The 17,973-nt window shown below is 34.2% G+C and overlaps 2 protein-coding genes across 5 annotated transcripts; both read left to right on the top strand.

Annotated features, from left to right (window-relative positions):
- The first annotated feature begins 770 nt into the window (after positions 1-770).
- Positions 771-4,940, top strand: LOC140984054 (translocase of chloroplast 90, chloroplastic-like). Of its 4 annotated transcripts, none has more exons than XM_073451232.1 (3): positions 771-986; positions 1,979-2,114; positions 2,510-4,940. In XM_073451232.1, exons 2-3 carry the CDS (start codon positions 1,991-1,993, stop codon positions 4,780-4,782), a joined length of 2,397 nt encoding a protein of 798 aa, XP_073307333.1. In that variant the 5' UTR covers positions 771-986; positions 1,979-1,990; the 3' UTR covers positions 4,783-4,940. The 4 variants fall into 4 exon arrangements, with proteins under 4 accessions (XP_073307333.1, XP_073307319.1, XP_073307327.1 ...); XM_073451218.1 differs by having other exon boundaries at positions 772-986; positions 2,504-4,939; XM_073451226.1 differs by lacking the exon at positions 771-986 and adding an exon at positions 1,000-1,221 and having other exon boundaries at positions 2,504-4,940.
- A 3,827-nt stretch (positions 4,941-8,767) lies between these two features.
- Positions 8,768-16,328, top strand: LOC140984042 (probable sucrose-phosphate synthase 1). Its single transcript, XM_073451208.1, has 13 exons — positions 8,768-9,137; positions 9,224-9,313; positions 10,233-10,474; positions 10,664-10,727; positions 10,904-11,605; positions 12,154-12,267; positions 12,417-12,548; positions 12,639-12,815; positions 13,510-13,563; positions 13,645-13,707; positions 13,810-14,736; positions 14,935-15,062; positions 15,784-16,328. Exons 1-13 carry the CDS (start codon positions 8,955-8,957, stop codon positions 16,061-16,063), a joined length of 3,156 nt encoding a protein of 1,051 aa, XP_073307309.1. The 5' UTR covers positions 8,768-8,954; the 3' UTR covers positions 16,064-16,328.
- The last annotated feature ends 1,645 nt before the right edge of the window (positions 16,329-17,973 follow it).

The following is a 17,973-nucleotide window of genomic DNA, read 5'->3' as shown; positions in this document are numbered from 1 at the left end:
GAAATATCTAAATCAGAAAATGTATTAATATATTTGAAGATGTTTAAATTTTTATTTGATTAAAGTCAATTTCAATATGTCGATCGTTATAAAAATATAATTTATGAAATTTGTTGAATGATTAACCATTGTTATCAGATTGTGTGTTAAAGTATATGATCAAATATATATTTTATAATAATGTCTAAAATTTTAAACTCACATATTGAGTATGACTCCTATGAGACGGTGTCACCCGATTCATATTTACAACGAAGAATAATATTTTTCATGGATGTGATCAAATATGATATCCGTTTCACAAAATTAACATGTGAGATATTTTTGACTTTTGTGAGTAAGTGGATAAAACTGAAAAAAAAAAAAAAACAATTTTCGAACCTTTATTTATTATACAGTTGGGGAAATGGGCATATATATATGGTAATTGGAACTATTACAAAATGATAGCTACATAAAAATATGATTTGTTTAGGAATTTGTAAATTTTGGTGATATTATGAATTTCAAAAGTGATATTGCAAATATTGATTGAAGAGTAGGTCTCTTGTGAGACGATCTCACCAATCTTTATATATGAGACGAGTCAACTCTATCGATATTCACAATAAAAAATAATACTCTTAACATAAAAAGTAATATTTTTTCATGGATTACTCAAATAAGAGATCTGTGTCACAAAATACGACCCGTAAAACTGTTTCACACAAATTTTTGCCAAAATGGACTGTTCTTGTATTGTAACAGCAAGATCACCTCATACACAAGAAATTTAGGTACGATTCTTCTTATAGCACACGCTTTTCGTTGAAAATTGTTGCGGCCTCGTTGCATCTTATCTTTCTTTGAAATGGCGAACATTGAAACCCCACCTTGATAGATGATCCTTGGTTATCTTCGACTGAGCCAAAGATTCTAACTTTACAAGCTGAAGAAACCGTTGGATGCAATTCAGAAGATAGACAGACGCACAGCTGGCGGCTGTGGTATGGGAATTGAGAAACTATTTTGTTTTTATCTGCGAATCTATTGGATTGGATATTTCAGCTGTCTTTCTAATTTGTTCCTTGTTATTTCAGCGCGGGCTTAAATTTAAGGATTGCTTGCGTTAAAACCAGTTTCATTTGTTTGCTTAAATGTTTGATTATCGGTTGTTTCTTTGCCGAGTAGAGTATCGGAAGTTGTTAATTTGTGTTGCTGTACTGAACTTCAGTACCAATTGTGAGTTTCTGAAGCTTCATTTGATATTTGTGGAGGTGAAATGAGTGATCTGAAGAAGATTCGAGACATGTTTTATGCATGTGGCTTCTTGTCTGTTTATTTGTGGTGTAATTTTGGGTAAATTTTCTGGGAGTTTGAAGTATATGAATTATACTTGAGGTATATGAATTATCAGGATATAAAAGAAAACTTAGCAACCTAAGAGTCGGGTTGTCTGCATTGAAGGGTCATCAAGATTTTCCTTTTCTTTTTTTGACGCAGTTGAACTGTTCCGAAACCTTCACTTCTATAGACTTGTCCTTTGTCATTTACTTATTCATACGATGGACACCATAAACTTCTTTAGGTTGTGTAATTAGGAACATCTGCACTTGAATAATGAAAATGCCAACAGTTGAATTTTATTTAGACAATCGACTATCCAGCAAGACATGGTTAGCAGCGATATAATATAATAAAATTCTTTTGATCATAGATGAGGATGTAGTAGAGGATAGAGCACACCGGTGTAGGAGGATCCATATAGTCAACCTTACTTAGTGGGACAAAGGCCTATTGTTCTTGTCGTAAGAGGCTGCTCAAATAAATATTTACTTTTTTGGACAGATATGTTCTTTTCTTGGTTCCATGCTTTTTCACAAGGATTTCACTGCCATGGCTCTATTCTTTTGCATGGTATTGGATGATTGGAAATCTTGTTTGTCGGTTTTAATTACACTTGAGAGAATATTATTCTTTGATTTACTTCCTTTTACAGGTCACAGTTTGCATGGCAAGCATTAAGGATTGGGTTTTATCTCAGATGGTATCGAATTCAAAAGGTTCTATGAGACCAATCTCAGCATCAGAAAACTATCTAGACGAGTCTCTTAATGAAGAGTTAGGGAATCAAGGTAACACCCTTTCCTTTACATTGGTGCTTTTGGTTATTTTTTAGCTGGAGTTTCTTTTATTTGTAAGGGTTTTGATATGAAAGCATATTGGTTGGATACAGTCTGAAGATTTATTTTGGAATGAAGTATTATATATACTTTATTTCATGGATAGGAATTTCTCGTTGAGCTTGAGTAGTGAGATTAGGAAGTTACAATGATAGGCTACCCACAATTTCCTTGTCAGAAATATTCAGAAAATTTTCAGATTTTTTACTCGCTAATTTTGACATTTTAAATTGCTTAGGATCTTTAATTAAGAGAAAATCACTAGTTTAAAAATAAGATGGTTGGGTCTTTTTGTAGATTATGAATTTTTCTGACAGCAGTTGCCTGCTGTAATTTTTAAGCTTCAGGGTTGACCCACGCGAACACTAATTTGGTCATGCAACCAGAACCAGTTTCTGCTGGGGCGCCATGCTCATCTGGTGATAATCAGTTGGCTTCACATCCCTTATCCATGGGAATGGAAAGTTCTTCTGGCTCTGGTCTCAGCAGTGACGAGACGGATTTGGAGCCTCTTGTCATGGTTGAAGCTCTACAAATCAAATTTTTGCGTATTCTTCAACGAGTTGGCCTGTCACGAGATAATCTTTTGGTGGCAAAGGTCTTATATCGGATCCAACTGGCAACTTTGATTCGAGCTGGTGAATCAGATCTAAAAAGGGCTAATTTCAAATTAGACAGAGCTCGAGTCACAGCCGCAGAGCAAGAAGCCATAGATGTACCGAAACTGAACTTCTCTCTGAAAATACTTGTTTTGGGTAGAACTGGTGTTGGCAAGAGTTCAACAATAAATTCCATATTTGGTGAGTCTAAAGTGACAACTGATGCATTTCATCCTGCCACACGTCAAGTCGAAGAGATTGTTGGGCTTGTGAATGGCATTAGAATATCTTTTATTGATACACCTGGCCTGTTGCCTTCGTCGAGAAATTATGTGAGTAAAAATAGGAAAATTTTACATTCTGTGAAGCGATTTATTAGAAAATCGCCACCGGATGTTGTTTTGTATTTTGAACGTCTCGACTTGATTGACATGGGATATCGTGACTTTTCATTACTGAAGCTTATCACTGACATCCTTGGCCCTGCAATTTGGTTCAACACCAACATTGTTATGACGCATGCCTCTGCAGCCCTTCCTGAAGGTCCAAATGGGTATCCTGTGAGCTATGATTCTTATGTTAGTTACTGCACCAATGTGGTACACCTCCAAATTCACCGAGCTATTTTGGATACTAAACTTGAAAACCCTGTAATTTTGGTGGAGAATCATCCCCACTGTATGATGGATAATAGTGGGAGGAAGATACTTCCAAATGGACAGCTGTGGACATCCCAGTTCATGTTATTATGCATATGCACCAAAATTCTTGGTGATGTTAATACCATTTTGGAATATGGGGACAAAATACAGTTGGGGCGTTTGAGCAATGTCCGACACCCTTCTTTGCCTCATCTACTCTCGTCTTTCCTCAAGCACAGTGTTCATTTGAATCCTGGTGGAGCTGATAGTGGAGAAACTGACGAATTCTTTTTTTCTGATATGGAAGAGGAAAATGAAAATGAATATGAGCAACTACCTCCCATCCGTGTACTGAATAGAGTTCAATTCCAGAAATTGACATCATCTGAGAAAAAGGATTATCTTGATGAGTTAGATTACAGGGAGACACTTTATTTGAAGAATCTACTGAAACAAGAGTATATCAGAAGAAAGGAAAAAGGTTCTTCTGGTTTGGGATTAGATGAGAATGCCGAAAATCAAGAAGGGCCACCTGAGGCAATTATGCTGCCAGACATGGCTGTCCCTCCAAGTTTTGATTCAAGTTCCCCCGAGCATAGATTTCGCTGCCTTGTTACAGGTGACCAATTGGTAGCAAGACCAGTTCTCGATCCACATGGATGGGATCACGATGTAGGTTTTGATGGAATCAACCTTGAGATAACCACGGAAGTAACAAAGAACACAATTATGCATGTCACGGGACAAATGAGCAAGGACAAACAAGATTTCAATATACAATCTGAATCAACGGCAGCCTTCTTATTTCCAAGGGGGCCCGCATGCAGCATTGGCCTGGATGTCCAATCTACCGGCAAAGAATTGATCTGTTCCATCCGTGGCAACACAAAGCTGAAGAACTTCAAATACAATGCCACTGAATGTGGTGTTCTTGTGACATATCATGGAAATAGATATATTTTTGGTTCCAAGATTGAAGACAGCATCTCAGTTTGGAGGAGGCTTAACTTAAAAATGAATGCAGGTCACGTGACAGGTGCTGGGCTAGTTGCCTACGGCGGGAGTCTTGAAGCGACTTTACGAGGGAAAGACTATCCTGTGAGAGATGAAAAGGTCAGTGTGTCAATGACAATCCTTTCTTTTAACAAAGAACCAGTTTTGGGTGGAAACCTGCTGTCTCACTTTAGATTGAGCCGGAGTACATCAATGTCAGTGAACGCCAGTGTCAATAGCCAGAAAATGGGGCAGTTAAGGGTAAAGATAAATAGCTCTGAGCACATGGAAATAGCTCTTGTCGCAGTTATCTCCATGTTCAGATGCCTGTTTAGGAGAAAATCAAAAAATGATCTTAGCAGTAGAGAAACTCTTGAAACAGGGTAGTTTTTTTTCGTAATACAGGGGTTTTTTTTCTGTTTAATGGGAGAAAGAAAAATACCTGATGAATTTAAACTTTTTTCATATCATAAAATAGAAAAAGATTTGTCAATATTCCTCAATTATTTAGAGAAAATAACTTGAACCCGAATGTCGTTGTATCACTATCAAGCATAATTTGTAAATGAGTAATGCTAAAAACAATTTTTAATCAATAAAAATTTTAGTTGAGGACATAAACTATAGATTGATTATCAAATTCATTTATGAACTGTTTTATGTTGAAGTATATACCACTTTAAATGCCATATTTGATATATATTAAATCAAAAAAATTAAAAGGTTAAATTTAGACACTTTAAATGCCATATTTGATACATATCAAGCATAATTTGTAAATGAGTAATGCTAAAAACAATTTTTAATCAATAAATTTTAGTTGAGGACATAAACAATCAAATTATGTGTTATTGATTAATCTTTGAAAATAGAGACTTGTTCTTCATTAATAAAATTAATAAATTGAAATCTATGCCGGAATTTTTTTTATTTGTTTTATAAAAAAAATAACAAATTTCACTAGAGGTTAGTTCCAGACTTCCAGTATCCCTCGTGTTAGCAAGCCCCACTCAAATTCTATGTTAATGATGATACCTGGCTAGATAGTTGTGACTTCTAAAATGAGTCCAACATGATTCCTTCATGGAGCAAATATCCCAAAAAACTTTTAAGAAATTAAATTTCACGAAAATATTTGTCGAGACAATCTCATTTATCAATTTAGTTAATTTAATTTATATTTATAATACGATTTATTTTTCAATAAAATAGTTTTTAATTTAACTTATATTTTCCATAAATTTATCCATATATAGCAAAATTAGAAAGCTTAAATATATACAAATTAAGCTCAAATACCAAAGTGGGAATAGGTATATTTTTAAAGCCAAAAAAAATTGGCTTAGCAAGCTTAAATGTATAAATATTTTACCCAAATAGATACTAATATAAAATTAATTTTTTTTAAATGAACTAATCATTCATTAAATAGATAAAATGAGTTATTGTACAAATACACTGGACATCCCCAGGAGATAGTAGACAGCAAATAAAAACCAACAATTACATCAATATAACAATAGTTTGGTAGCGTTCGGAATATAATGGTAAGTCTGAATCTTGATCTTCATCACTATTTATTGAACATGTGGCTTCTCGTTATCAAACATCACTCTGTTTCGCATATTCTATACATAGTAAACAATAGCTGAAAGTGTCGCAATACACATTTTGGTAAGTGTGGAATTACCTCTATACATAGTCCGAAAAACCTTCAATAACGCTGTCGGTGTTCCCATCGTTTTCTTCATGTGCAGTCATTCGCGAACACTGTTCCAAATACTTTTAGATATAACGCACTCAAAATATAGGTGGAGGACCGATTCATCATATATTAACTCATACTTGTCTTTGGATATGCGATTCTTATGTCCTTGTATTTTATTCTTTTATGGTTGCTATGATTTTTAAAAGTTTTTTAGGTTAAAACGTGCGTACTCGTGATTCTTATGATCCGTAACACGGTCTCGCATATTTTTATTCCTTAAATAAGTCAACTCTATATGTACTTTATTATTTTTTTTCGAGTAATTCAAATAAAACATTTGTCTAGTAAAACTATTTCACAATAATTTTTGTGATTTGAAATATTGTTTTCAATCAACCCAGACATTTGGTAAGCAAAACTCCTGAATAATTGGATGCCTTTTTTGAAACCAATTAATAAATATAATAGAGTATGTCTCTTGTGAGACAGTTTCACGAATCTTTATCCGTGAGACGAGTCAACCCTACCGATATTCACAATAAAAAGTAATACTCTTAGCATAAAAAATAATATTTTTTCATGGATGACCCAAATAAGAGATCTGTCTCACAAAATAAGACCCGTGAGACTCTCTCACACAAGTTTTTGTCAATATAATATATGACAAGACATACACGTAGCTTTCGAAATAGTATTGGTTTGATTAATAAATTGGGACACGTAGCAGGTAAAGGATGGGACGTTGGATGTGGTCCAATATAACCAGTGCCACGCAGTAACAACCCCGAATTAAACTATTCGACAAAAAAAAGAATCTACACACTCATCGTACTTGAATGTTCCTTTTATTATTTTCTCCATAGGCAATGAAAGGACATAAACCTAATCATTATCAGTCACTTCAAACATATAACAAAAGCTAACTATGTCAAAATCACATACAACTTATCAATTCATTCGATTCGAAAAAAAATCAGATTTAAGTTTGAAGTTTTTAGGATCAGATCAAATCGGATTGGATCCGATATCTAACTCAAAAAAAATAATCAGGTTGGGTTGACCCGAAAATTTTAATTTTTTAAAATATTACCTACATTTTTATATATTATATGTCTGAAAAAATATTTATTGTATATTTATATCATAAATTTTTATAATTTAATATTTATTTTGAACATTTTTTATTTGATTTAGTAAATATAATTTATTTTTCTATAATTAGATTTACAAATGTAAATCATATATATGAGGGAAATTTTGTTATTATATGTTTAAATTAATTTTTTTTGAATTTTATTTAATTTTTTTTAAAAAAATTCAAAATCGGGTTGATTCGGGTTCGGGTTCAGTTGAGCAATTTGAATAGTACTAATGTTTAACCCGACCCGACCCAATCCAACCCACCCAAATGGACATCCATGTCAAAATCACATGAAATTATCGAATTTGAATCAAATTTATGAAAACAAAGACGTGAAGTTTCATCGTTCGATAAACTTCTGGTTAACATTAGACAAACACAATAATAGAATTCTATTTGATTAAGTTTGAATGTCTAAGCTAATAATTTATCAATTGTCCATTTTGTATCAATATCGAATACTTAGTGTATGTATAGATAGTTGATTAGTATTAGATTTTTCTACGAGTTTGACTTAATTATATTTTGACGATATAATCAACTAACATATCTCGATCTAATCGAATGCTGTTATTTTTCGAATTTTTAAATAATTAGTTGGTTTATATTTGCTGAAAGATTAATATTGATTACATTAAAAACATAATAATTTTTTCGTTCTTAAATGTAGACATAAATAAATCAATGTTTGTTGAGATTTTAAAAGTAAGAATATAATAGAAAGCGATTGAATGTAAATTTAAGTTACACGTCATCTGCACAACTCTTGGAAAAGGTAGAAATTAAGAAAAGGAAGAAAGAGAGAGGCACCGATTAATACACACATGACACGTACACACATAAAAATAAATAAATAAATATTAATTCTATTGAAGCATAATTCGGTGGAGGGTATTTATTCTCACGCATATTCCTTAATTGTTACTATTTATTGAAAAATAATTCTTATTACTTTTCGGGTGTACATTAACTTTTGGTATAATAATTATATATATTAATAAAACGTTAAAACTCTAATGCAAATCATATATATTTTTTGTTTTCTACGCATTAATTTTTTAGATCATTTTTTAATTTTTTTAATTCATATATCAAAATTACAGTACAGTTTCTTACTATTTTTTGTAATTATATATTGATCCTCAGTTAAATATAAACTAAATAAATTATAAAAAATATTGTACAAATACGTCATATGTTCATGGGTGTATTAATGTAAATTATAGATAAATTGTATTAGTCAAGATAGATTCGAACGAAAAACACAAAAATTCTTGTGAGACGGTATCATGGATCAATTTCGTGGGTCGAATATCTTATTTGGGTCATCCATTAAAAAGTATTACTTTTTATGCTACGGGTATTACTTTTTATTGTAAATCAGTCTCAAAGATAAAAATTTCGTAAGACCTTATTCAACGAAAAAAATATTGATAAAATTCAAAATCATTTACTTTGTATATTTCACCGACTCGAAAGTCATTTTCTTTGTTGATTTACTAATAATACCTTGGTAGGCCAATTTATTTGAAAAGAATAAAGCGATGATCATTTTTTGTCAAAATTTCTAGAATCTGAAAATCTCTATATATCATGCTTTCTTTTTGGATGCACAATCTGTCTCTACGCATGTGAATTGGCGTTCATACTCAGTCACGGGGATATTAGATTACAAGAAATAGACGGATTCATACGCAAAATTATACTGTAATGGCGGGAAACGATTGGATTAACAGCTACTTGGACGCGATTCTGGACGTTGGCCCTCCGATTGCGGATAAGAAGTCATCTCTGCTGCTACGGGAGAGGGGGAGATTCAGTCCCACTAGGTATTTTGTGGAGGAGGTGATCACTGGATTCGATGAGACCGATCTCCACCGCTCTTGGGCCAGGGTATGTGTGTTTTTTCTTCTCTATTGATTGTGCATGTGTTTATGTTTAGATGATTCTAATGATGTGTGTTTTTTGTGTGGATGTAGGCTCAAGCTACGAGGAGTCCGCAGGAGAGGAACACGAGGCTGGAGAACATGTGCTGGCGGATATGGAATTTGGCTCGCCAGAAAAAGCAGGTGATTTTTTTTAATCTTTGAGTATTGAGGGGATTGCTTCGCTTATGATCTCTTTTACGGGTGTCTGTGGGTTTTTGATTTCTTCTGCTTTTTGAGCTTACTTTATATATTCGATAGATGCAACGGCTGATGGTTTGAGATTTTAGCAGAATCTGGTGATTGTCAAGGATATAAATGCAATACAAGTGGACTAAATTTGTTTTCTGAAAGCCGTTGGTTGGCTAAAATGTAAAGGTGAAACTTCTGTACTAATTTAACGTTATTGAGTGTAGTGGCAAACAAATGCTGGTTCCTTCACCGCGAAATGCATTTGCTTGATCACAATCTTTGCTTGCAAGTTGCAAGTGATCATAATAGTTGTGGGATATTGGATAGAACACCGATAATATGCAACCTGAGATCCATTTTCATCAGCTTCTTCTACAGAACAAGATCGAGAAATCCCATCCATTGTGCTTGAATGCTTTCTTGAAATATATTTATACATTCATTCCTGATTTTTGTTTGGATATGCAAGGTTAAGCATCTCTATGGCTACATTTTTTGTGATTACTACAATTTGCGGATTCTCCGCTACATGATTTTCTTTGACATCAATCTGATTTGCTTACGTGCTATGATCACGATTCCACCCTGTTAATTCCTAAAAAGTGTCTTTAATGTTTAGCATAGTAAAACTTTGTTTAATAAACCAAAAGTTAATTGTTGCAGATTCTGGGATTCACCATGTTTAATTGACTTAGTTTTTAAATTTGTCACTATTATTGACTTTTAACGTTTAAGGTTCAACGAGAACAGGCCAACTTGCTGGTGCTTTGATTAGAAAAAGCTTTTTACGTACTTTTTGTTGGTTTATTTGTTACATTTTTTATACTCTAGCTCTATATTCATAATTTCTTTCAATGACTTATAAGTGTAGCTGGAAGGAGACCAAGCCCAAAGGATGGCAAAACGTCGTCTTGAGCGTGAAAGAGGTCGCAGAGAAGCTGTTGCTGATATGTCTGAAGACTTATCTGAGGGGGAAAAGGGAGATGCAGTTAGTGACATTTCAACTCATGCTGAAAGCACTAGAAGTCGACTGCCTAGAATTAGTTCTGTTGATACAATGGAGGCCTGGAGTAGTCAACAAAAAGGGAAAAGGCTGTACATTGTACTGATTAGGTATGAAAATAATATTATAAAGCTTGAGTAGTTATAAGAAGGAATTGGCATAGATAAAATGTGTTTTTTCATGGCTGAAGGGAGTATGATCTTTCAAATTTTCTTATTTGATGCTTCTGTCAGAAGATTGTGATCTTCCAAAAGTGAAAACATAATTACCCTGCTTTCTTGACGTTAGTTCTCTTGCAGCCTTCATGGTTTGATACGTGGTGAAAACATGGAGCTTGGCCGTGATTCTGATACTGGTGGTCAGGTAGGGCTGGTTTCAAGGAATGCCCATCTAACTGTTATTTTCCTTGTCACGTCCATTTGTGCTTGTGTTTTATCGAATTCTCAACCGCATCGTGTAGCACCGAGTTGAATGTGTCTTGAATAATTCCATGTACTCTTTTCATGCATGTAAATGACGTCTTTCCTATATTTCTTTAGGTGAAATATGTTGTCGAACTCGCAAGGGCTTTAGGTTCAATGCCAGGTGTGTATCGCGTCGATTTGCTTACTAGACAGATATCATCGCCAGAGGTAGACTGGAGCTATGGTGAACCGACAGAGATGCTGCCGCCTCCACGAAGTTCAGAAGGCTTGATGCATGAGATGGGAGAGAGTAGTGGTGCTTACATAGTTCGCATCCCCTTTGGCCCAAAAGATACATATATTCCAAAAGAATTACTGTGGCCACACATCCCTGAATTTGTTGATGGTGCTCTTAACCACATTGTACAGATGTCAAAGGTACTCGGTGAGCAAATTGGTAATGGACACCCAGTTTGGCCTGTTGCCATACATGGACATTATGCAGATGCAGGTGACTCTGCTGCTCTTTTATCTGGTGCTCTAAATGTACCAATGCTTTTCACTGGCCATTCTCTTGGTCGTGATAAACTAGAACAACTTTTGAGGCAAGGCCGACAGTCGAGAGATGAAATCAATTCCACATACAAAATAATGCGTAGAATAGAGGCAGAAGAATTATCTCTCGATGCCTCTGAAATAGTCATTACCAGCACAAGACAGGAGATAGAGGAGCAGTGGCGCTTGTATGATGGTTTTGATCCAATACTGGAGCGTAAATTACGTGCTAGGATTAGGCGTAATGTGAGCTGTTATGGAAGGTTCACGCCTCGCATGGTTGTAAGTACTCATCACTCCGTTCTCGAAATTTTTTTCTGAAATCATAAGTTCATATGATTGTGTATCTTGCACTTTCTTTATGACATCTTCCGCTGATCCCCTTTTTTAGCCAAGACCGATAATAATTTAGCATGCTGGTACTGAAGTCACGTTTATCATCATGTTTTTATAGTGGCTCTTTTTGGCTTGATGAAACCGTCTAGAAGAATTTTCCATATTTTAGTTGGGAAGTAATTGAAATAAAGGATTCACCAATGATGTAACATAATTTGCAATTTAATGCCCGAGTCTAATATTTTTAAGCTAAACTAATTTTTTTTTCAATCATTTTGTTCTTGAACTCAAAAGAACTGTGTTACTTTATCATGAGGATGAAAAAATAAAAGCTCTCATTGTTAGCCTCAAGTTTCAGATAAAAGTGGTATCTATCTTAAATGTTATCTGTCATCAGACAGCGTAAATTTATAGTCGTGCTTTGTGGAACTTATAGGTAAGATAGTTTTACTCTTCCATTGTGATTTAATAATAGCATGATTTTGTGCTTTCAGGTGATTCCACCTGGGATGGAATTTCATCACATCGTTCCACATGATGGAGACATGGATACTGAAGCAGAAGCAAACACAGACGGGAAATCCCCAGATCCAGCTATTTGGGCTGAGGTTAAAGTTGTTAAACCTGTAGTCTCATTCATGTGTGACGACTTTATTTCTGACTTTTTCCCACTATTTAAATATATTCCTCATATATTTTGTAAGGCCTCTAGAGTTTTCAAAGTTCATGCCACTTTCTAATAGTGATCTGCAAACAGGTAATGCGCTTCTTTTCAAATCCCAGGAAGCCTATGATACTTGCACTTGCCAGGCCTGATCCAAAGAAAAACCTTACTACCTTAGTTAAAGCATTTGGGGAATGTCGACCGCTGAGGGAGCTCGCTAATCTTGTAAGTTGGATAAATACTGACATAATTGTGTGGTGAATTCCGATAATGCACTAGTGTTACTATTTTCAATTGTTTTATTTGTGATAACAGACCTTAATAATGGGGAATCGAGATAATATTGATGAAATGTCGAGCACGAATGCTTCTGTTCTTTTATCAATCCTCAAGCTGATCGATAAGTATGATCTATATGGCCAAGTGGCATACCCAAAACATCACAAGCAGCATGATGTTCCTGTCATCTACCGTCTAGCAGCGAAGACTAAGGTATTCTCATGTTTTGGTTACATCAACAGCAATATTGACTCATTTGACGGGACGAGACTGGCCCATAAAGTCATTAGTATGCTTATTAAGTTTCCTTTTTGGGTATCTTTTCATATTCCCTTACCCATCTGTGCTTGGGACAGCTCTCTGTTGCTATGTTTAAATCTTTGCTTATCCGAGCTGGATGAGTATTTTCAAAACTTTTGACAAAATACATTGACACCGCTATTAGTTTTCTGGTAAAATTTTGTGTTCTAAATCACTCATTATAAGAAGCCTGGGAATTAAATTTGGGAAAGGAAATGAAAAGATGCTTTTTGAAATATTGTCATGTCTAAAAAACCCAATGAACTTTTTTCATTTAAACACCACCCAATATAATATTTTCATACCGTAGGACTCAACATGTCAAAATTAAATAATTTTGTTTTTCAAAATGCACTTAATGTACTTATTTAAGAATAGAAGCGAAATTATTAATCAAATTGGATTTTTTTAAGTCATTTTCTAATTTTTTGACTTAAAGTTATATTTAACTGAAATTAATGAATTTAAATACTTAACCCGGGCATGAAAATTTAGTCTTGACTAAGTAGTTTTACCAGTTCTAGGTTTGTATTATGTCACTGAAGTTATAATATCTCTGGGTTATATCACAGGATTGTTTGAGCATTAATTCATTAATTTTTGACAGGGTGTTTTCATAAATCCCGCTTTTATTGAACCTTTTGGACTTACTCTAATTGAGGTGCGCCTGCCTTCACATTCATTAAGTTTTGGCTAGTATATTATTCAGGTGATCAACTTGATTTATTTGACATAAAAACAGGCAGCAGCACATGGTCTGCCCATTGTCGCCACAAAGAATGGTGGCCCTGTCGACATACACAGGGTATTTTTAATCTTTTTCCTAAGATGAACTTGCAAGGATTCCATTCAACATTAGGTATTTTGGTATATTGTATCTGACATTGTTTTTCCATGTTGATGGTAGGTCTTAGACAATGGTCTCCTTGTAGATCCACATGATCAGCAATCTATTGCTGATGCTCTTCTGAAGTTGGTTGCAGATAAGCATCTCTGGGCAAAATGTAGAGCAAATGGATTGAAAAATATTCATCTTTTTTCATGGCCAGAACATTGTAAGACTTATCTCACCAGAATAGCTAGTTGCAAACCAAGAAAACCTCGTTGGTTGAGAGACGAAGAGGAAGATGAAAATTCAGAATCAGATTCTCCAAGTGATTCCTTGAGGGATATACAGGATATATCTTTGAACTTGAAATTCTCCTTAGATGGAGATAAGAATGAGAGCCAAGAAAACATGGATGGTTCTGTGGAATTAAAAAATAAGCTAGAAAATGCCGTGTTGACGTGGTCCAAGGGTGTTGCGAAGAGTGCACAAAAATCCTTGTCTACTGACAAAGGAGAACAAATTTCTAATTCTAGTAAGTTTCCAGCATTGAGGAGGAGGAAGCACATATTTGTGATCGCCGTAGATGGTGATGCAAGTTCTGGTCTCTCTGAAAGCATTAAAAATATATTTGGGGCCGTAGAGAAAGAACGTAATGAAGGTTCAGTCGGATTTATTTTATCAACATCCTTCAACATTACAGAAGTACGGGCTTTTCTGATTTCAGAAGGCTTGAATCCCAGCAACTTTGATGCATTTATTTGCAACAGTGGTGGTGATCTTTATTATTCGTCTGTTCATGCAGAAGATAACCCGTTTGTAGTAGACTTATATTATCATTCACATATTGAATACCGCTGGGGTGGTGAAGGGCTGAGAAAGACTTTGGTCAGGTGGGCAGCTTCTACAACAGATAAGAAGGGAGGAAATAATGAACCTGCTGTCATTGAAGATGAAGAGACTTCGGCTGACTGCTGTTATTCTTTCAAAATTAAAAAGCATGGAGTGGTATAATATTTATCTTTACACATTTAATTTCATATTCTTCAGAGCATCGATCCTGTTAGCGACTTGAAATGTGTTACAGGTAGTAGCATATTATAGAATTACATCTGGTTTAGGATTAGGCTCTTACATTTTTTTAGTTACTCTTGAACTATAACAACCTTTTATTGTTTAACATTACCACTTAATTTTGTGTTGCAGGTTCCCCCCGTGAGGGAACTAAGGAAAATGATGAGAATTCAGGCACTACGTTGCCATGTGATCCATTGTCAAGATGGAAGTAAGATTAATGTAATTCCAGTCCTGGCGTCACGTTCTCAAGCACTCAGGTACCAATTTTTATCAATGAATCTGTTTTAGAAAGCAAGGGTTTTATGACAAGCAAGGCTATCAGCTTCATCTTGGTTGTATGTTAAGGTTCTGGTGCTGCTTGAGTGTATTGTACTTTAGTGTTGACAATATAGAACATTAACCCTTGCAAAAAAATAGTATGACCAAAAGAGAAATCAAAGTTACTTATCTGTAATGTTGTACGAGTATCTCATCTGATCTTGTAGTAGTATTGATGGTTCTGTGATTCCACTTATGCTGTTCTGCTGCTGATGTGGCATGTTGAGGATTCTACTGCTCTAGATGATCATGCAAGTTCATATGTTCCTGATTTATAAGCGTTATTTGACATCAAACTTGTAACAAAGTCTCTCATGGGCATGCCCCAGTGACAAATCTCTCATGCATGGTGTGTGTAGCCCGGCCATCTAATTCAAATAATTAGGGCTTGTTGTTTCTATTTCGTATTCACTTGGCACCTTTTCCATTTGGATAACCTAGTAAGAAGAAATTGCTATCCATGCATGTGGGTCACTGACTACACTTCTTGGCCACCCACAAGACCACAACTTGCACATGTTTTGTATGACCACATGCCTCTTTTTGTAACTCAAAGGTCAATTAGAAATTTTTATGATAGGATATTAGAGTGTTAGATTTCTTGCAAAGTTCGATAATCCTGCTATCGATTCAATTAATGGAGAGAAACTTTCTTTGTAGGTACTTATATCTTCGTTGGGGTATGGAGTTGTCAAAAGTGGTGGTTTTTGTTGGGGAAAGTGGTGACACCGACTATGAAGAAATGCTCGGGGGTGTTCACAAGTCTGTAGTGTTGACTGGAGTTTGCAGCGGTGCGAGCAGCCAACTTCATGCTAACAGAAGCTACCCTCTTACAGATGTTATATCTTATGACAGCCCTAATATCGTCAAAACCTCCCAAGGTTTCAACAGTTCTGATATCCGAGCTTTATTGGAGGACTCACAGGTCTTCAAGGACTAACCGTTCCAATACTAGCCCGATAATGACCTGATATTATACGTTACTTCATGCTACTTACAGGTATTTACAACATTGTTAAGTCGATCTGCTTCATGTTTGTCACGATCATGTGATCAAGAAAGAACTCTTGGAGCAAAGTCGTCCCTCTAATGGTTTGTTTAGATAGAAAAAGAATCGCTTGGGGTTGGCAAATTTGTATATAGACATAATAATTATTATTATACAAAACCCGGAAGATCTCTTGGAGCAACTGACATCAGATTTTTGAATAACAATCGGTCGGAAAACTTGATAAAACCTACACTAAATCTTGTTATTGAGTTTCAGCACCATATTTTGAGTTATTATTTTACTTTCATAGTGAATCTTATACTCACCCAAGTTGTACCATAACAAAAGGTTTTCATTTTTTGCCTTTTCTTTTTTAAGAAATTACATTTGATATTCAAATGTTAATACCATATCATAAAAAAGACATTGTATATATACACACACGCGCACGTACTCACACACTTCATCAAATACTAGGTAATATATGAGATAATACTTTATAGTTAGGATTTAGTATATTTTATGTAACTATCTCGCTTGCATATTCAATCCTTATATTTAGGCAAGTTATATTTTACACTTGAAACATTCCATATGTCCAACATAATAATAATAGTTTTTTTTTTTTGCCTTATTTTATTGAAATTATACTTGATCTTCAAATATTAGTGCCTCATCAATAAATCCTTTTATATTGTATATGAAGGTTGGGTCATAATAAAGAAAAACACCTTGATGTCATGGTATAACACCATGATTTTATTTCTCTACCTCCACCGTGCTATTTTTTTTTAAAAAAATTTAAATCAAATTTTGATTTTGTACAAATTTAGCGTATCTATTTTTTTATATATATATATATATATATAAAACATATCAAAATGATTAAGAAATTATACAATTTGAAATGTGATTTTTAATTTTTAGTTTTTAAAATTCGAGTTTTAATTTTTATGAAAAGAGTACTTATAAAAATAATCAAATTTACACAGATATCACGTTTTTAAAATGCTAAAATACATTAAAAATATAAGTTCGATATTTGATATTTAAACCGACATTCAACCCACATTCAAAATCAACCGATACATCTATACTACTATGTTTAAGAATGAAGAGTTGGAAGATTACTTAGTTAATACAGCGATTCAAACTTCGATTTCTTCTTAATAGCAACACATCAAAATACTTCGAGATAAAGATTCCTCCGAAAGATGAAATTGACAATTGGGGAAATGAGAATATAAGTCATTTCATAATACGTGAGTTTGATCTCTGATACCATTTATAATTAGGACTTGACTTTAACTCTACCTCAAAAGTTAACTCAAAAGAGAGATTGTCCAAACTCATATATACAACTCTCGCAAGTAGCCCGACCCATAAGAGCAATCCAACAAATAACGGTGAACCTGAACTCTGATATCATGTTAAATTATGACTGAGACTCAACTTCATCCCAAAATCTAGCTTCAAATGTGAGGATTGTCCAAATCAATATATAAAACTCTTAAAAATTTAATTCAAACGGTGCAAAACATTTAACATTGGTATCGATAGTCGTATACACACTTTCCTATGACTCCAATTTACTTTCTAGACTAGGTTTTGTTTGATTTTTTAGTTCGAATATGACCAAATGCCGATATTGATATACTTCTTTAGATTTTTGTAATCGATGTTAAACATCTAACATTGATACTCGTGTTCCATGCTTATATACGTACTTTCTCGTTTGTCGATTTGACTCGCTCATTGTACTTCGTATTTAATTGTCTTGATCTATAAATTTTATTTATTAATAAGAAAAAAAATGATATGGATTAGAGTCACTAAAGTAATTTGACACAACACTTTGA

This window comes from Primulina huaijiensis, chromosome 1 (genome assembly GCF_012295235.1).
Source record: "Primulina huaijiensis isolate GDHJ02 chromosome 1, ASM1229523v2, whole genome shotgun sequence".
Taxonomy (NCBI): Eukaryota; Viridiplantae; Streptophyta; class Magnoliopsida; order Lamiales; family Gesneriaceae; genus Primulina; species Primulina huaijiensis.
The sequence above is the reverse complement of the archived record's forward strand: the minus strand, read 5'-3'. Positions and strand labels throughout refer to the sequence as shown.